This window comes from Mus pahari, chromosome 6 (assembly GCF_900095145.1).
Source record: "Mus pahari chromosome 6, PAHARI_EIJ_v1.1, whole genome shotgun sequence".
Classification (NCBI taxonomy): Eukaryota; Metazoa; Chordata; class Mammalia; order Rodentia; family Muridae; genus Mus; species Mus pahari.
The window spans coordinates 49154586-49175658 of record NC_034595.1 but is presented as its reverse complement, the minus strand read 5'-3'; the positions used below and the strand labels follow the sequence as shown (position 1 = coordinate 49175658).

General features: G+C 42.3%; 1 protein-coding gene across 4 annotated transcripts in view; it reads right to left on the bottom strand.

Moving 5' to 3' along the window:
- Nfia (nuclear factor I A) overlaps positions 1 to 21073 on the bottom strand; it is a 348990-nt gene that overhangs the window by 25633 nt on the left and 302284 nt on the right. For 3 of the 4 annotated variants that reach the window (XM_029539940.1, XM_021199453.2, XM_021199452.2), the window contains one exon: positions 11120 to 11211. The exons of the other annotated variant lie outside the window; for it this stretch is intronic. In XM_029539940.1, coding sequence (XP_029395800.1) covers positions 11120 to 11211 — 92 coding nt within the window. The remainder of the gene's footprint in view (positions 1 to 11119; positions 11212 to 21073) is intronic. 4 annotated transcript variants of the gene reach the window in all.

The window sequence follows — 21073 nt, the reverse complement described above, 5'->3', positions numbered from 1 at the left end:
TACATGTTCACCCATGACTAGGCTCTCCCCAGATCCAGATACATGTTCACCCATGAGTATGATTTGGTTTAAACTCCAGACTCACGGTCAAGCATTCTCAGTTGCTGATTTTATATGACAGACAGATCATACACTGCTCTACCCACAATCTAACTTCTTGGTACACATCATTCCGAGTCTGTAAAGGAGAGCTCTTCTACCATGGATACTTATTCTATAAAACTAGCTCTGTCATCGCCTCTGATGTATACTCCCCGCCCCACATTTTCCTTCCAGAGTTCTTCCTGCTCTATCTGTCCTACTAGTAGACCACACATGTTCCCATGATGTCATTCATCAGACTTTATTGGAATTTGCTTACTTCCCCCCACCAGAAGTCTGCAAATTGTAGGGTGGTGGTGAGATTACATGTACCCAAGGCCGTTCTCTTAGCTCAATATGATATGAGGAATACAGTAGGTACTCAATAAATCCTGACTTCCTTCATCTCCTTAAGATCCATCACTTGGGTGATGAGTGGGAGAGATGAGCTTGGCAGCTAGGCACTCTGATTCCTGGCCCAGTGATTTCCCCACTTTCCCCATATGTACAAGCCCGATCTATGGTTGGCCTCATCTCAGACCTTCCTATAGTTCAGGGTTCCTCTATTCCTTGTACTACCCTGTAGCACTCTTTTCCTATCCATACATGTAAACACACATGACCCAGGCATTAGCAGATGAGGGACTATGCTGAAGGGTCAAGGCTGTAGGTCATGAGAACTGATCATCAGTTCTTCCATTGTTTAAAGCAACAGGAGGCAAGCTGCCTATTTAGCCTGTCTTGAGCTCTTCCTGCATCATCCAAGGCAAGGTTGTGAGGACCTGAAGTTGCTCTTATTCAGTGTTCATGTTCAGACTTGGGAGGAGGGCAACACCCACCCACACACGGGCACACACACACACACACACACACACACACACACACACACACAGGCAAGGACCAGCTGTGCTAATCCTGTATGAACACCAGCAAAGAGGTGTTAGAGATCTTGAGGCTCTGTGCCTCAGGAGTGCTTGTGGAAAATATCAGGGCAGCAGTAACTCACTTTGGTTCTGCTGCAAGGATGCACTGAGGGGTCTTTGAGAACGTCTTCGGGAAGAGGTTGGGGAGAGGCACAAACTGAGGACAGTGCTGCAGTGGATAGGGCATATTGTGAGGCAATATCTCCAGAAGAGAGGTCACTTAATGACAGCATTTTCCCTTCATCTTTAGTACAAACTCGGGAGAGTACTGAGGAGCCGGGGAGACAGGAAGAGTCAGAGGAAGTCAGCAGCTCTTTGGAGACTCACTTTAGACCAAGGGCTCTGGCTTGGAACTGTGTGTCCTTCGTTCTGCCAAAGTCTTGGACTCATTAGCAGCCCTGTGAAGGGCCCTGGCCAGGCAAAGTCTGGGTACTCAATCCCTCCCTCATGTGGACAGTCATCACTTAGAGTGTAGGAGACGTCTGTGGGATTGGCTCCTGGTCCTGGGCTTTTCCTTGCAGAGGCTGAATGAACTGTGAGAATCCACTGTGCTGTGGCCTCCTGGAGGTCATGCAGCAGGGAGGGTGCTGGGCTCGGTTTCCTGTTCTCTAAGCTCTGTTGACTCAGGCTGAGCGGAGCCCAGCACTGTTCTCTAGAGGAAGCACCTGGCTCAGACTCTGGAAGCTGGGTGAACTCTGGGGGCACACGAGGGCACTGTGGACAGAACCCACGTGAGCTGAGCCACATGCCCTCTATACAGCTTTTTCAGTCCACAATAACCCAGAGAGATGAGATGTGTCCTCCATCAGGGGACAGCCCTGTCCACTCCCCGGGCCTCAAACCGCAGCTGAAAGAGATGGTAATTCTAAACTAACACTCTCTCTCTCTCTCTCTCTCTCTCTCTCTCTCTCTCTCTCTCTCTCTCTCTCTGTCTCTCTCTCTCTCCCCCTCCCTCCCTCCCCCTCGTTTATGACTCTCTCTCTGACTGTCTCTCTTCTCTCTCTATCTTCTTTGTGTCTCTCTGTCTCTGTCTCTCTCTCACACACACACATACACACATAACCCCCTCCATACACACATACACAATACACCCCCCCCTCCACACGGTCTCCTGAGATACAGAAAGGGAGTGAAGGAAAAAAACTATATGACACTATACCAGTATTAGGAAAGAAAAGAGGGAACAGTCAGGGAAGTTGAAAAGTACATGAACCGTCTCAGAGAGTGGAAAAAACGGTAAATACTGTTAACAGCCTGACCATGACTGACTGCTTCTTTCATGGAATTAACTTTGTTTAGACATAAGAACATGATCAGATTGGGTAATGGCCCAAGATTTAAGCCAAACAATACAATCCTATGCTAGATTTCTCAACACCTAAATATTGGACTAAAATGGGACTCCGTTTCAGCTAATGAGAGCTAAATAGAAATTTGGTAGCCAGGCACAAAGGTGGAGCACGGCACCTTTCTCTGCTATTGCTCGAACAGTGGAGAATGACATAGGGGTAATGCTTGGAGCTGCAGCAGAGATTCTGGGATTGGGGCCCCCAAGCATCAAGATAGAAAGATGACATTGTGAGGATGACAGAGCAGAATGTTAGAAAGCATGGGTTCCTGCTGGAGTCCCACAGCAGCTGAAACAATGACAACCGAAACAGTGTTCTCGTAGTTTTAGAAAAATAACCTTGGTTAGCTTAAGCAATACTTAACTGGCTTTTCTCCTAGTAAGTAGACACGATTACTGACTTCGTCAAATAGATATGGAAGCTGAATTCCAAAGGTGCATAGGCAGGATGTGAAAACAGGTCATTCCCATTCCACAGCTAGAGTGTCAAAGACATTCCCTTATCCCAGAACCTCCACTGACAGGGGCATTCCTCTTCCCTGCAAACTGTCATGAAAGTGTCGCTAACTCCTGCCTACTGTCTGTAGTCCCACTTTTCAAATCTGTGGGTCATGGATATGGAGCTGTGAAACTGAATGTTGGGTTTTAAAAATATTGGCAACAGTAAATAGGATGTTTCTAGATATGCAATGACAAGAAGTTAATTAAAAGTCAAGTGAGTAATGAGTCTGGGGTGTTTGAGGAGCAGTGGCCCATGCGGCCCTGCAGGACATCTTTGCAGGCTTACACAGGCGCATGTGTACTTTGCCCCATGCATCGCCGCCCTGTGCAGTACCAACTCATGCTACTCGAAACACCTCAGCTCAGAGTGAGATTATTGTGGGTTATGAATTGTAGTGTGTTTTATTAATCACACAAAGCTTTCTGCTCTTACAGTAACATAATGATTTCATTATGGAAAACAAAGACTTTAAATATTTCCCTGCCAGTGTTCCAACTGTCAGCATGCTAGTATCAAATTAGTATATCTTTGGGTTGTTAGAACATTTAATTAAAACTTTTTTGTGTTGTTGACTTGAGTTTCATAGAACATTTGTTAAGAGAGTTTCCCTTTGTATATGGATAGAGTTTCCAGCAATTTCTGAAATTGCCCTAAACCTCCTTCCACCATTTTGTTAATAAGTATTTATTAGAATCAATATTCTCAGTATTGATAATTTTAAAACCAGAACATTGATCAACTCTGAAAAAGTTGAAGATTGTCTATATCCTGCAGAATCTGAAATGATTGCATCCATTTCATTAGCATGCAAACCTGCTGAAATCATTAATAAATCATATGTATACCAAAAATTATTTTATAATATATTTATCTATGATTTATTATAAGTAAATGCTTGATTTGAACACCTGCTTTATGAACCTGTAATATTCCTGTAACCCTGAGGTCATGCAGAACCTGCTCATGTGGAAAGGTTGAGTGAGTGCAGAGGGTGTGAGACGTGCAGAGCGGCGAAGTGCTGCTTGCCAAGGCACGGCCTCTCTCTTAAGCCCTTCTCTAATTTCCATCTCCCACACTCATCAAACATCGCATCTTTAATATTTTCTTCTTCCTCTGTGAATGTGTGTGTGTGTGTGTGTGTGTGTGTGTGTGTGAAATCATCTCTTAACCATTCCACTCTCCTTTGCTGCTGATTTCATGTTAATGCTGGAGAGGGGGAGGGCAACAATATTTACCAGACATTGACCCTGTGAGCTTGCATGGTCCATACCATAATTCTTAGAATAATCACCAATTTGTATTAGCTAAGATTCACCCTCCATCTTTATATTTTGGAGACAGGGGCCACACCCTTCCCAAGATGCTGGAGTTGTAAACATGAGTCAAGCTCTGGATTCCCAAATGTTTTGGAGCAAGGCTATACACCCCCCCCCCAATGCTAAATAAAACAAACTCAAAAACAAATATTCAAAGGTAATAGGTGGGCAGGCACAGAAGCACTGAGAAAAGCAGTAGAACCCTTTCTTCTCCTTTTTTGAAAGTACCACCAAATTAAAACTTGAAAAATGAAGTTTACATTGGTTGAAAAATGTTAAAGGGAGTCATATAGCTTGCCAGGGAGTTAGCTGACATGCGACCTTACAGGCCAAACCCCTCTGAATCCTTGCTGAATAGAAACATGACTTTGTGTCCTGGCTCTACAACCTTGGTAATGTGCTCTGAGAAAATCACTTTCCCTCTTTAAATTAATTTTCTGTTTTTAAACTGTAGGATAGGGTTAACACAATGATAGATCTTTTCTAAGGAATGCTTTAAAGATCAAATGAGTGTGTATATATACTATATACTTATATATATATAATATATATATATACTATATAGCATACTATATATATACTAAATAATATATACTTATATATAGCATATATGTATATATAAGAACTTATGTACATATACTTGTATTTATAAATATACTATATATTTATATATATTTTATAAATATATGTATAGATTTATATATATGTAAGTATAACATATACATAATACGCCCACCCCTACCCCCCCAGACATCAAAACTTCAGGTAAGAAACCAGGCTATAAAAATAGAATTACTGAGGAAAAAGAGAGAAAGTGCCACGGCCACCCCAAAGTTACACATTTGGCTCCTAAGTGATGGAACAAATTCCTAGTCAAGACCTGAAATGAAAACACACACCTGTAACCATCCTGGTAGCGGTGTTAGGGTAGAGACAGTGGTGCTGCCTCTTCATACAGAAGTCCGAAAACATTACAGGCAGCACTTTTCCCAGGCAGGATGAGAAAACATACAGACTAGAAGGGGGCTGAGGCAGGTCTGCAGAACGCTACAAAAGTACCTCTCTCAGAAGATAGATGGATGGATGGATGGATGGATAGATAGATAGACGCCATAGTGTTTAACCTAAGAGGCTTCAACATGTTCAGCATTATTTACATTGGACCCAGAAAGAACGGGCCTGACATAAAACCAGCTTAGGAGAAAGTAGTCCGTAAGGTTTCACTGTGTATAACTAGGTGATCAGATGGTATTTGTTAAACAGACTAGTTAAGAGGACAGAGTTAAGCCTTGGCTCCCTGACTACCTTGGTGCCAGTCCTCTCTCTCTCTCTCTCTCTTCAGTTTGCCAAGTGGTAATAAATGCCAGCCGCAGAAACTGTAAGGAGCACAGGTCTCCAACTTGGTGCTTTGAGTGTTTAATACAGAATAGCCAACTTAGCCAATAAGTAACTTCTCAGAGTCAGGGGCAGAAGAGATTTTTATCTGAGTTCCTCTTCAGTCGGCTAAAGGAAATGCTCAAATCCACCTGCAGGGTGGGGGCAGGATGGGACAGGACTGGGCACTGTGTTGCTCTCTAAGAGAAATCTGGGTTCCTTTTGTAGCTCTTCAGCTGAGCCTTAGTTTAACTTCTGTGTTGTACTTCTCTTCCGTGACCAGGAAGTCACGTGGGAGAGAGGGAGGGAGGGAGTGAGGGAGAGAGGGAGGGAGGCAGTAGGCTCAAGTTCATGGAAATTGTCTCACAGAGCTTCATGCAAAGTGAGGCGCACCATGCCTGGAGGGGGCATTTCTCCGGGCGGCGGGGGAGGGGGTCCTGGCTGGTATATTTTTGGCAGGTAAGGGTTCTAATTGCAGCTGCTTGGCCTGGGAAGTCAGGGTTGCATTGTTTCCCTTTTTTAATGCTCAAATTTTATCTATCACCGGATTGGCAAGAATTAAAAGTGTGTGTGTGTGTGTGTGTGTGTGTTTAGATATAATGTACAAGAAAAATATCATCAGACCAAAGTTAGATGAGGACAGGAAAACAACCCAGTCTCTCCTGCTTCTTCTAGTCTTTGGAATATTCTTCCAGTCATTCTGTGATGTTGAAACCTCTAAGCCTAATCACTGTGGCTTTTATTTATTTATTTATTTATTTATTTATTTATTTATTTATTTATTTTGCTTTTCTTCCGTGAGGGGTACTTTTGTAGCACAGGCCAGATTAGAACTCTCTATGTAGCCCAAGCAAGACTGAACTTCATGATCCTCCTGCCTCAGTCTCCCACGTGCCGGGATTATGCCTGGCCACACTGCACTAGTTAACGCCATGATCAATGTCAGTACTATGGTTTCTTTATGTCTGTTTCTTCTGCTGAACTCTCTAGAACTTCAGGACAGTTGCTATCCTTGTATTCTTTAGGCAGTGAAGAATATAGTAAAGCTATAAAACAAACACTGAAGTGAAATTGTCAAGAGTTTTGCAGATCGCTTAGACTGTGGCTTCTCAGCCAGACTTTAGGAACAAGATTGGAAGTCGATTGAGAACCTCGTCAAATCTCTATGCTCTGCGTTCTCCGTGGATACCTATCTAAGGTGGCAGAGAGGGTGCTGTGGGCAACAGATAAATGCATGTCACTGCCTTGCTTCGTCCCATGGGGACCTTTCAGGATGAGTGTGAGGCTCAGTCATGCTCTGTGAACTTGAGCTGAGGCAGTCACACTTTTGGTGGTCAGGAAGGTGAGGCAGCTCAGATTTACTTAGCAGAAGTTACAGCAAATTGGGACCATACTGAGCTCAGCCAGTCTCCTAGGGCTTAAATAACATTTCAGATGCCACGGCTCCGTTGTTGCTGAATGATGACAGGTCTAATGGTGGAGAGAAATACTTGCTTTTAATAGTGTTAGAATTCATTTTTTCATTGTAAAGAATTTGTCCTCATTGAAGTTCTGAAGGCCAAACATTTTTATTTGAATGTCTGGATTAAACTAGAACCTGAATCAAAATGAGCTCCCTGCTCAGCCCTCCTGTGTGAGAACAGGTATTCCTACTTATTAACCCAATTGTGAAATGTGACCTCTTTTGCTCTAAGTAAACGCCTGTTCATAAAGGTTCTTGTTTTCAGAGATTACACTCTATCAGCTACAATAGCCCCCAGCCTTCTGTCTGAAGAGTGGTGGGGTCTGTATCATTCAGGGCTGAGTAGGGTACATCAACAGGGTACAAAGAGAGTAAACACTCAAGGACTTTTCCATGAGTTAACATCAACCATCATGGGGCACTGCTGGAAAAGAGTGTCAGGGTGTAGTGAGAGAGTCCACAGGGAGCTGGCCACATCTCTTAGTAAGAGCAGCCATGATGTAGACATGGAGGAGCAAGGTGAGGCCCGAATGATAGGAGCAGAGGAGACAGACAGAAGAGCCAGACAAAAGAGGGCAGAGCCAGAGCCAGAAGCCAGGGCGTGATGCGCCCAGCAACTGGAAGGAGCGTGAATGGAAATGGGCTTCTATAAGCATAAGAGGGATGCATCTATCCCTCAATGACAGGATGGTTCTCTGGAGAAAACAGCAGACTGGCAGAGAAGGAGGGATGGGGAGGCGGGGAGAACAGCTTTCAATTATCTGTGATATCTTTCCCTACCAATCACTGCAGATGATGAATAGGTGTAATAAAAGCCAATATTCAATGTTTTCAATTTACATGGAAAGAAGGTCATAATACATTGTTGCACAGAAGAAACGGCAGGTTACTACACAATGGATGTAATCTGACCTTGTTTTTGCAATATACTTGAATGTGTAGGCTTAGCTAGGGTAGGTTTATATAGAAATATTAACAGAGACTCCCGGTGAATTTTATTATTTTTCTCATCTGTATTTCCCACAATTAACATGCACCAAGACTTAAAAAACATGCATCACCAGTTAAAAACAGGTTTCTTCTTTTGTGAAAGGGTTGTGCAACTTAACATAATGTGATCTAGATTCATCCACATGCTGCAAGTATCGGGATGCCCTTCGTTTTCAACAGTGACCACTGTTCTGCTGTGTGAGTAAACTGTATTTTCATACAGATGATTATGCAACTTCAGACTCACCAGGAAAATCTCAGAATAAGAAGGCATGTGGAAATAAGCAAGCAAAACGGGAGAACAATCCTCTATTGGACAGCATAAGGAATGCTTAGAGATTCCTACCAGGATTTGGGTTCTGGGGAAATGAATGACTGTATTGTTTAAGTCTGTTTTGTCCTGAGACAGGGTCTCATCTCCTACCGCAGGCTGGCCTTGAACTTCCAATCTTCCTGTTCCAGCCTCCCAAGTGCTGTGTCACAGGCATGGGCTACCATCCTTGGCTCTAATGCATTTATAAAGTCAAACAGCTATCTAGGTAATGCTAAAATCTACTCATGCGGAGAGGCAGAGAGCAAATCAAGTGTCTGTATGGGGGACTCGAACTTTACTGGGTTTTAGCAGCAGAGAACAAATTTCTGATAGCCTTAAAAGTTTTCCTAAATTTCAACCACCAACATCAATTCCATGCCTTACAGCAAAGCTATCTAGCAGTACCCACAAGCTAGCTGAGGAAAGGAAGAACATGCAGGTGTTCAAATAAAGCTTAAAAATTCCTATAAGCCAAGTCCACTGGCACAGGAAGTAGGATCATGAGCTCAAGGCCTATTTGAACCACTTATTGAGTTCAAGACTAGCCTGGGCAATTTAGTGAGATCCTATCTCAAAAGAGGGCTTGAGGTCAGCAGTAGAATCTATCATCTGTGAGTTAACCCCAGTACCACACACAGGTATGCATGCACATATGCACATACACATACACAGATGTGCACACATGCCACACACACACCACATATATGTGTGCGGGCACACACACACACACACACACACACAAGTGCATACACACACACTACACATACACACTCATCTGTAAGAAAATAAAATCTTTTCAACTAATGACTTCTCATAAGGGAGCTGTATATTATTATTTATCATTTATATCTAATACTTACTTTGAACAGTTTATTCTTAAAATGGTACTATATCATAAAATAAAAATATTTGGGGGATGTAAATTTTACTTTAAGATAAAAGACTAGATAGGCTCATCGAGGGTAGAGAAAAAGAATTCCATTCTTACAGTTTCTCATGAAATAATTAGGAATGACTTTCTTCAAGCCAAATGTGACAGGTGTCACTGTGGTAAGAAACATTTAAGCTATTGTCATCACAATGCCAAATATTTAATGGAAAACAAAGAGAACTCAGTTCTAGTTGCCAATACCAGATCTTTATGACATCATTCATCCAGATGCGTGGAGAATCTGGATTGTTAAGAATTGAAGTTTTTTGGTCAACACCATGAAGACAGTCTTTGAGTTAAAGAAGGCGCTTAGGAAAGAAAGTAATACTGGAAAACCCACATTTTCGTTATAGACAGATAAACAAAGTAGAACATGTGCAGTTTAGATGAGGTGAATTAGTTTGTATAAAATACCATGCAACATACAAACAAGACACTTCAACAAAGCTGTACTTTCTGGGTTTTCAATGAATCAATCTGAGCAAACCAAAGCTTTGAAAGAAACCCCATCCTGCATGGAGCTATGGGAGGCCCACAGGCTCACTCTTCATTGAACCTGAACATGGAAGCCCAAAGCACACAGCTAAACACCCATCTTCTAGGACGGGTGTTCTCAGACAACGGTAAGACTTCAAACCACCCGGACAGTATTGGAATATTTGAAGGTATGGGAAAATAAGCAAGTAAGTGGAAGAATTTGATGGGAGGGAGGTACTGACTAGGAATTTTAATCTCAGACACCATGATCTCAGATATAGAAGAAACAGCAGAAGCGGGAGATTTAAGAGGAAAGCGGTTCCTCTTCTTGGGCCCTCCATTTTCTACTTAGACCTGGACTTTCTGGGGCGCTGCTTCAGTGTGTGTGGGGGATCAGAAGCAGTGCTGCAGATAAGCACAGTGAAGCAGAGCCCTGTACGAAGGAAGCAAACTCAGGAAGCTCTTCGCTGTAGATATAAGCTAGGCAGCTGACAGGACATGCTAAGCTCATGCACAGAACGACCTGAAGAAAATTTCAAAGTATGTCAAGAACCTCAGTGACAAAATCATTTCCTTGTATCAATTATGAAAATGTATGGTCATATTCTGGTTAGGAAACCGAAGAGTAGTTTAGTCTACAAACGTGGACCTAAGTCTCTTTCATGAACCTCTGCCCATGCGCCTTGGGGCCCAGAAGCATCTCAACTCACAGCAGGCGCTTTAAACCTGTTTTAGAAGAGCCCTTCTTAGCCTACACAAATCCCAAAGCATCTTTCTCCTGTGCTCAGCCAGCTCTGGGTGCTCTGCACTCTACTTTCAATCAGCCACATCCATATGACTTCCTGCTTAGCACTGCCCAGTTACAGGACCCTAGTTTCCCATCAGTCACCTGCTTGGACCTAACACTAGGAACTTAATAAAGAGCTTAGAAACCTTTTGTCCCCGGACCCCCCGGCCCCAGCTTTTAGAAAGTTTACCAGTTTTCTGGGGCCATAAAATGAGAGGAGTGGCTGGTCTCCCCGTGGCTGCTTCAATACCATGGAAAACAGGTTCGTGGGGGAGCGTGTCTGCCTGCTTATAGCTACAGGGCCATGGCTGCCACAGAGAGGGGATACACTCTGTCCAGCCTTGCAACCTTAATTTGCCATGGCAAAAGCAGTCCGGTCCAGAAGCTCTTCTCTCCTACCCCAGTTCCATAAGCAAGCATCCCAGGGGTATTGTTTATGGTTCCTAAGAACACAGAACATGGCTACCGGGCTGCTGCGAGGAGCGATGGAGTCAGAAGGAAAAGGACTGGAGAGAGCTGGGGCATGTGTGACCTGGTCTGCCCCAAGACACATCAAACTGCACCTGATGAATAAAACAAGCTGCACCACATACAGAAAAGTTGAGAGCGGCCCACCTGTGTCTGTTGAGGGATATTTACAAAGCTTGGATCCCGTGGTCCAACACTGACGAATCGGTTTGCGGGGGAGGTGCTGGGTGTCGAGTAGGCTGTGAAGGGAAGGGACACATGCGTTCAGGAAGCAGCACGAGATTGCACACACAAACAACACCAAAACACACAGTCTCCGAGCCTATGCAGCTGATTAATGCAAACACTGGAGCTAGCAAAAGGATCTGGCTAGCAAGAGGAAGGGTGGGCAGAGATTGGCTCCCGGGGACTGCTGGGGGTTAAATGGCATCCAATTGGTGCTTAGCGGAGTTGTTTTTCTCTTACCATCATTCAGATTAGAACATGCAGGACATTTGCAAAGTGTACTTTGTATGTTAAACATGGGTTCTGGGGTAGAGAGAGAGACCCCGGTCTTAGTGACAGGGAGAAAGGAACGGGTAGGACGTGGGGGAACACAGATCACTTTACAGCCATGCTCTCTCATCCACTATGCTTGTTAGAGTCCCAAACCAGTTCTAGGCAGGCTCCACAGGTAGAGAGGGAAGAGGAGTCTTAAGGAATGAAGGGGTTCTCCAGGAAGGGGGTGAAAACACAACTACAGTCAGGTGGTTTGCCCAGGTACAGAAGTGCACGGAGGTATGTCTGGGTTCTGCAGCTAGTGTCCCATGCTGGACAGAAGCACAAGTCCATAGTTTGATGGTCCTGGTGGAACAGTGTGCACTGGATAGCTGCTTATCATAGGCACACAGCAAAATTTCTGAGGATGATTCTGCCATACCAGCAACGTCCCCAATAAGCACACTAACTGACCACAGCATGCATGTTACTAGGGTGTGTATGTGTGCATTGATACACGGCTCACAACAAAGTGGCTTAGGTTGGAAAGGTGTTTTATTATGTCCCATTACCTAATTTGACTTGGCTTAAATGTTGACATTATTACTTCTAACTTGTTTTTTCCTTCCATCATCTAAATTAAAGGATGCAGGACATTTACAAAGTATACACTCTCTGTTATACATGAGCTCCACGGTAGAGAGATAGACCCTGGGCTTAGTGACTCAGAGAAAAGAATGAGGTAGGACAAATTAGCTACCCAGAATTACCAGGAAAGGAATCACTGTTTATTTCCCTTTGTTTAGACAAACCACAGTCTAGTTTTCAGAACAACCCAGAATGGCTTTAATGCTCCAAAAGGCTACTCAAACACCAAAGTTTATCCTGCTTATTAGACAAATAAACAAAAAAGGTAGTGGTGGTGAGAGAGGTGGTAGTGTGTTCATATTCATTACTCTGAGGTAAATGGATGCCTAAGCTGTACTCTTATATCTAGGAAAGATGATTCTACAGAAAGGTACCTTCTGGGCATACAGACATAGAAAAAAGCAAGGGAAGGATGGAAGATGGGAAGGAAGACAGGAAGAAGGAAGGGAGGGAGGAGGGAAGGAGGAAGGGAGGGAGGGAGGGAGGGAAGGAAAAAGGGAGAGAGGGAGGGAAAAAGGGAGGGAGAGATTCTGATGCCTTTTCTATATAATAGCTATAGCAGGCAGAAATTCAACTGTACTAGGATGTTAGTTCCTGAAAAGATATGACAGAAGTTGAATTTGATTTCCCTCAATGAAACCATGGAACCAGGGACTTGCATTACTGAGCAAAACTTCAGCTTAAAAAACTAACTATATGTCACAGCAAATCAATTATATACACACAAACAAAAGTTTCCAAAATGAACAGAACATCAGGACAAGATGGGCACTTAAGTTAAGGTGGACGTTAACTACAGACAACTGGGTCATGCTGCTGCCGTAGAACACTCGTAGTTTTCTTCATAGTTTTTGGCCCGTTGAAAAGACTAATGTCAGATACTGTGGGAATAGCTTTGGGAAACCATGGAATCTGGAAAACAGATATTGAGGGATTGCTATAGACATCTTGAGACTTCTGAAGGAGAGAGGTAACTAGTGAACAACTGTCTTTATGGCAACTGCAGGGGTTTTATTTTAGCTACAGAATCTTATTTTAAAAGTCCTTGTTTAATATCAAATTATTATTCATTTGGCAGCTTCTGAAATTAAGTGTTTACTTTTTGCTTTCAGACATTTTACTGACATCACTACGGCCTGTTTTCCTAAGACCATGGAAGACTGTCTTATCAGAAGCTGCCTCCAGCTCTTTCGGAACTATCTGGTGACAGTTTCCTCCTTTATCTGGTATATTTCTTTATATCATCCAAGAATCTTAGTTGGGACTTTACCATAGTCTTAAATATCAAAATTCAAATCATGGCTGTTCCCATGCAAACCTCCAGAGTGACATTCTCCTGGGTTCTTCATATGCAGGGCTAATCCCATACTTCTTTGTGGAGGACATGCTCCTTCTTGCCACTGTCAGAGCAAATGGGTAAAGTGGGTCAAGACTCTCTCTGTCTCTCTGTCTCCCATTGTCTCTCTCTGACTCTCTCTCTCTGTCTCTGTGTTTCTCTGTCTCCCTCCCTCCCTCCATCCCTCCCTCCATCTCAATATCAGCACAGTTTTACAGAGCCTCTGAGAATGTTGGAAACTGCTGAGGGTAGAGAAAGTAGAGAGAAACTATCAACACTGCTCTTCACACTTCTTCAGGCATCCCTGAGGACTTACCTTCTAACTCAGCCATGGGTACAGTAAATAGAGTTACAGTTGGTGTTTAGGCCTCCTTTTCTGAGTAAGAAAGAACAAGGGAAGCATGTGGAAGCCATGGCATCTCCAGATGAATTAGTGCTGACTGCAGCAGCCATGACACAGTGACACTTGCTCATGCTGGGAAGAATTTGGTAGGCATACTTTTGAATGGAGGCTATACCTTTCCTGTTGTTGGTAAAGAAAAGAAGAAGAAGAAGAAGAAGAAGAAGAAGAAGAAGAAGAAGAAGAAGAAGAAGAAGAAGAAGAAGAAGAAGANAGGAGGAGGAGGAGGAGGAGGAGGAGGAGGAGGAGGAGGAGGGAAGAAGGAAGAAGGAAGAAGGAAGAAGAAGAAGAAGAAGAAGAAGAAGAGGAAGAAGAAGAGGAGGAGGAGGAAGAAGAGGAAGAAGAAGAAGGGGAAGGGGAAGGGAAGAAAAGAAAAAAACTAGGAAGAAGATGTTGCTATTAGGATATCTATAGTAAAGTCAATGGATATTTCACAAGAGTGAAATCACCCAAATATGGCAGATTATCAAACTGAATTTGTGCTGCTTCTTTGGAACTAGGCAGGTGGTTTTAAAGTGTCGTTTAACAACCAAAATGTGATATGGAAGGCAGGGAGAAGAGGAAAAAGGTAGCCTGGGTCTCTGTACAGTGTGACTGCAATGGGGCCCCTCTTTGATTATTAAGATTGGTCTGTATTCTCATGCTCTCCCAGGAAGCTGAATGGCGGGTCTCCTCTAGGCTGAACTGCTTGTTGGGTGATGCTCTGGTGGCTAGGGACAATGCAAGAGACCTGGTGAAGATGGAGCTTCTGAATTTACTTCCAGAGGCTAGATCAACCCTTGCAGGTGGGCCTAGTCTCTGCTGGAAAGTGTGGAGACAGATTTGTCTCATTTCATCAAAGACACCAACTTCATGAAAGTGGCAAACACGCTTTGCTTTCTTTATTTGCTTAGCTTCACCAAGTCTAACCTCTGGTGTCCATTGAAGAGTTATTTTAATGTAGTCAAATGTTCTCTCCCCAAGAGATGCTTATCTGCATCCTTGCCATATGCCAGGCTCTGTTCTGCACACTGTTGCATACAAAGGTGACAAAGATACTTGCTATCCTCAGATGTCAGAGTCAACCGAAAAAGAGTAGAAAATGAATATGAGAGTCTAAAAGTAATTCAGATAACCTGTGGGCTGTTAAATACAGACAGTGACACCCTGCCAGGGGAACAGGAAGCAGTTTTAGAGAAGATGGGGATGACTTTGAGATGTGTGTGAGCGAGTGGGGTTGACAGGCTCCTGGAGGCAGGACACTCCCCAGATAGCAGCATGAGCTGCAGAGGCAGGATACAACCTCAAATGATGCGTTGTCCTTTGCAAATGGAAGCCTTACTTTTGAAAGATTTGAAAACCTAAATGTTTGAAAAAAATGCAGGGGAGATGTCCATGGGTTCAATGTTCTTTTAAAAGGAAGAAATGAGTTATAGCATAAACAAAGAGAATGCATTTAGGTTACTAGCACAACAGTCAGATAAGACCCCACTTGGGACCTTTCCCTTCTTATCCCTCCACACCAGTGCATGCCTCTCACATTCCCTCGTTTTCAGAAACTCAGTTTGGATCTCCCCCTCAAAATTTCAGTTTCACTCAAAATACCCTTGTGTGTTTTTTTCCCTACAGGGCTAGAGAATGTGCTAGGTACCGGAACAAGGGTAAGCAAAGCAAGCTGGGGAATACAGACTGAGCCAAGTCGTCAGACAACTGCACCGCTCCTAAATGATTCGCAGTGACATCAGCCCAGAAGGGATGCCGACAAGCTGCAAACTGAAGCACCTCATTAAACAGTCTCGCCAATCTTCAACTCCCTGTCTTATTTCATAGTATGTGGGTAGGGGCAGGGGATAAGAAAACTTCCATTTTTAAAAAGAACACAGAAACTATTAGAAAAGAGATTAGCTAATATCTAAAGGAATCCATTACTATTGAATTCATTTATGGATTTGAACGGCAGATTCCTCCAAGGTCACTAGAGAATGTTGGAGATATGGGAGCCCTCCTATTTTTTCCCCCCACCCCCAAATAAATCTATTTGGTATGAGCAAGAGTGCAGGACATGCGTTTGCCATATTAATACCACAGAGCCGGGGACAGCATAGGATGCCGTAAGTCCTTTGAAAGGCAGAAACTTAGAGGTCTTCTTATACGAAAGAATGGGTATTGTTAGTTCTCATCTTGTATTTTTGAAATCTAGAGGATAGCCACTCCAAATTCTCACAGTTTGGATCACCTCTGTGCACTAAGTTTTCTGATTCTATTATCTCTGCAAATCTTTTGTCTTCACAAACAAAGTTACCACAGAGAAACACAGCCCTCGGGGCATGAAATTAGAATCCTATCACTCGTAAGTTATTACAGAGCAACATAGCCACAAGCTTCCTTCCTGGAAAGCTAACGAATCTAGCTTTAATCTATTAGCATTATTAACATGTACGATAGCAGTGTGCATGATAGGTGTAACGGCTAACAGCTCTCAAATGGCACGGGTAGAGTCAACTCAGCCAGACGGCTTTGCTTTTGATATTTTAAGTTGTACAGAGCCTCCTCAGTGGCTCCCAGGAAGGTCAGAGGCACAGGTACAGTATGGATACAGAGAGAGACTTTTCAACTGAAGATGCTATGACCCGACCTTACTAAAATCTGTGTGAAAATGTGGCACTTCCTCACCAGTGTTTCCAGTGACATTCTTCTCAAATTGGCCATAACTGTCTTTTTTGGTCATAATTTAAAAAGAGAACAGGCTTGGTTTCAGTTCATTTCTGGTGGCTAACCTATATTTGGTAACTGTCATTTACTTTTGTAGCAGTGCCATGTGTTGTTCCAATTGATAGGACATATTTATTGATCAAAGGCAAGCATGTGTATGAGTAGACACAGGTGAAAGTTTTATTAAACAGCACAAGGAACAGACCCTGGATTCAGCTCCGGGTTGCTAAAAAAAGAAACCTAGATCAATATATTGGCTCATTCTCCCTTGAAAAGCCTCTGCAACCTCTCAGAAGGCTGTGTAACTCTGGAGACCTACTCATGGGAATTTATCTTCAGCAGTCAATGAAAGTACTGATAAAGATTTATGCTCCAAGATGTTCATTAAAGTATTGCCTATAAGAGTGACAAACTGGAACCAACTTACAAGGTGTGCCTCATCTAGATAGTGGGGCGTTCTAGAGACATCTGTATCTTTATATAGTAACTAATGGCATCACAACACGCTTACAGTAGGAAGCAAAATTACCTTATAGAGCTGTAATGTGTTCATGTACACACCTATATGCAGATTAATATATGTATTATACTCAACTAGGGCTGAAACACAAACAGAAAATGAGTTAGAAAATAATTGAAGAGTGAGGTGATGGATATTTTAAAATGCCATCTAGGAACCTTTGTCTTTCTCTTTTCCTTTAGATAGAGTCTTATTCTCTGGCCCATGCTGGCCTGTAGCTTGTGATGGACTAGCCTCAGGGTCCCAAGTCTTTCCCATTATAACGGGATACTTTCATTAATTTTTAAACTGAAGTAAAATTATTACAAATGAAACTTGAAAACCATAATTGACACCTTTTTTTTTTTAAGGGGAAGGAGATAGAGAAAATAAAGGTAAGAGCCAGAAAAGCTGGGTGGAATCCATTTGACTTTTGATTGTTTTTGAGACAGAGTCTTCATGTGGAGCACAGGCTGACTTCAAACTAAGAATTCTGCTTCGGTCTCCTGAGAACGACCATGCTCAGCTTGCCCTTTCTGGTGTCTTATAAAAATATGATATTTGTAGCCAGTTAATCTCTCCAAATATCTGTATGTGAAGAAGCTAGGATATTACATATCATTTACCCTAAGTTATTTTTAACTAGGGTTCTACCCCTCTGCGACTGTCTAACAGGCTGCCCTTCTGACGGATCAGTCCAGAGTAATATGTGGAAGATTTTCAGAAAGACAGGAAATCTGGACTCCTTTGTGCTTTGGGAGCAAACATTGGAAGAAAAAAAATGTGCTATCATTTACCTTGGGCTCCCTGATTCTCAAATTTGAGGGAGAGGGAATTTAATATACTCACAATGTTTGTTTCTCAACAATCAAAACCTTACTCCAACCACTTAAGAGGCAGTGTTGGAATGAGACATCACAGTCTGCAAGGGTAAAAATGACATAAATCTTGCAAACATTTGCTAATGTGTCGCATGAGGAATGTTCCTACCACATGCTTACTAATCCCACTTTCAGAAGGGCAGCCCATAGAGAGGATTAGCCCTGAGGACCAAAATGTGGTCCAGGCATATGCTGGGTCCTAGTCCATAAGGATGCTTAAAAAGATGGGAGGGGCATGGATACAGATTGCACTTAAATCTGCACTTCTTAACTTCCTTCTAAAGAAGGTACAATGTTCCAGTTGAGGAAGTAGCACATGGATACTAAATTCAGTATGATTAAAACCATTACATATCACATATCTGTCTACACATGAAATATATGCATAAATATACACCCATGGAGAATGGGAGGAAAAGCAAGGTGCTGACGGTGTAGCTCATTACGGAGGACAGAATTTTCTTTTTATAATTTTATGCTTTTGAAATTTCCTGCAATGCCATATATTATCTTTAATAAGAAATTGTTAAAACTTACATGTCAACTCAAAAAGTAAAAAGAAAAAGAAAAAGAAAAAGAAAAAGAAAAAGAAAAAAGCTATGGGAAATACATACTTGACCTGTCTGTGGTTATTCACACAGATTTAGCCTTACATTCCATACTCCCTCTCAGACTGATCCCTCCTCTTGGTTGACCTCAGAGTCTCGTGCCCATCAGGCAAGTACTCTGGTACCGAGCTGCCCAGCCCTGCAATTCTCATCTTAGTGTCTTTCCCCCAGCTCTGGGTCCTGTGCTTTTCGTCTAGTTCAGTGTTATGACCCTTGAAATAATAACAACATGTTTTTATGGGGTGTTTTAGAATGTTCAAAGGAAAATCACAGTATCACACCTGTCAACATATTATATGTTCTGGCAGAGTAGAAAGCACTGGGCTTTGGAGCTCAAGAGACTTGTGTTGGAATGTTAGCTTGATGCCATTTTCTTTAAAAGAGGTCTCACAATTCCACCTTAAAGGTATAATACTACCTAATGCATTTGGGAAATAACCTATCTGGTGCCTGGACTTTAAGGACATTTTATTTTTCTTTTCCTTTGCAATTCACATTTTTAAAACTTACATTTGTTTAGTGTGTGAGTGTGTGTGTGCACGTGCACAAGCATGCTTGCATGCCTCAGCACATGTGTAGAACTCAGAGAACAAGTTATGGAAGCTGGTCTCTCCTTCTGTCACCGGGGTACCAGGGATTAAACTTAGGTTGTCAGGATTTAGGATAAACATCTGTACCCACTGAGTAATCTTTCTGACTGCTTTTTGCAAATATAAACATTAAAAAATAAACTGTATACAAAACAAAATGCTCTGAAGAAAGGGTAACAAATTGCTATTGAGGATGGTATATATCCATTTGTATGCTGGGGGGCCCTAGACAATACCTGCTGTGAATGAAACGCAGACCTTACACTGAAGTCTTCCAGGAGGGGAAATACTATACTATTCTTTATCAAAGATAGCACATTCTGCTGTTATTCTCGGGTTTCAAAGGATTTGGTCAGCAAGACTGCTGGAAGATCATTAGGCAAGTACTTTTAAACATAAAGAAACCATTATATTTTATAAAAGAGCAAATCAAAATTTAGTGTCATTTGTTTCTATCAGAGGAGGCACTCCCAATAGCCTTGCTTCCTTTCTCCAGCCAACTCAGTTCCTGAGTCCTGTCCATCCCCTCTGCAGCATGCAGTGCAGGCCACGCCCCTCTGGACCCTCCTTACCACATAAGTGGCTCTCAAAGGCTATTCCCTGAGTCTCAATAAGCTTGTTTATATTTGAAGAGTCCCTGTGCCGAGCAGTTACACTGGTAGATATTTGTGTTATCAGCCTCCTATTATAACTGATGCTTCAATAAATACTTTAGATACAGTTTGGTGCATATGTCCAGGTATACATGTGTAGCTTACATTTAAGACATATGCATATGTGTATGGTTTTATACAGAAATGTTTAATACTTAGAGCATAAATCCTGTGTGTAACTTTATATACACAGTGCTGTTCTGTGAAAAGGCTAAACCATTTATAGTCTTCCAATGTCCTGGGAGGGGCATGTTTTCTATATGAATATGCTTGTCAACATCATGTTAAGATACTTTTTGATCTTTGCTAATCTGGTAGGTAAAAACCTTTAGAGTTTTCATTTACATGGCTCTATCTATATCACATGAGTTAGAAGTCTTTCGAATGTCTTCTTTGTCTTTCTTTCTGTCCCTTCTTGTAGTTATTTGATTCTGACTTTAAAGAGCTTATATTAAGTATTTTGGCCTCCTTTTCACAAATGCTACAAATATTTTCTTTACATTAAGTTGTTTTTGCTCCTGGTATTTTTCCCTTGTGTATAACTTTTTGATATTTTTAGGTCAGAACATGTCATGTTTTTTTTTGATGGATGCTAGGAGATATATATATATATATATATATAATTTTTTTCAGAGAGGCCTTCCTATCTCAAATACTATAAACAAAACTGTACCATGGTTTTAAAATATGTATAGGTCAACCCTTTTAACTTTTTTTTTTTTGCTTGTTTTGTTCCCAGATGAAATTTATTTTCGTGGAAGAATTATTTTTCCAGATGGCTACTCGATTATCCCAGTGTACTCTACTGGATACTGGCTTTTTCTCTCTGGATACCACTCTATTCATAGACCAAACACTATATGTATTTGGGCCTTGTGTTGACTTGAGTGAGAATGGTTCATATATTTGAAAGCTTGGTTCACAGTTGGCAGAAATGTTTAGAAAGAATTAGGAGTGTGGCTCTGATGGAGGAAGTGTCTCTCTCTTTTTTTAAAACTTATTTTATTAGATATTTTCTTCATTTACATTTCAAATGCTATCCCGAATGTCCCCTATACCCTCCCCCAACCCTGCTCCCTTGCCCACCCACTCCCACTTCATGGCCCTGGCGTTCCCCTATATGGGGCATATAAAGTTAGCAAGACCAAGGGGCTTCTCTTCCCAACAATGGCTGAGTAGGCCATCTTCTGCTATATATGCAGCTAGAGACACAAGTTCTGGGGTTACTGATTAGTTCATATTGTTGTTCCACCTATAGGGTTGCAGACCCCTTCAGCTCCTTGGGTAATTTCTCTAGCTACTCCATTGGGGTCTCTAT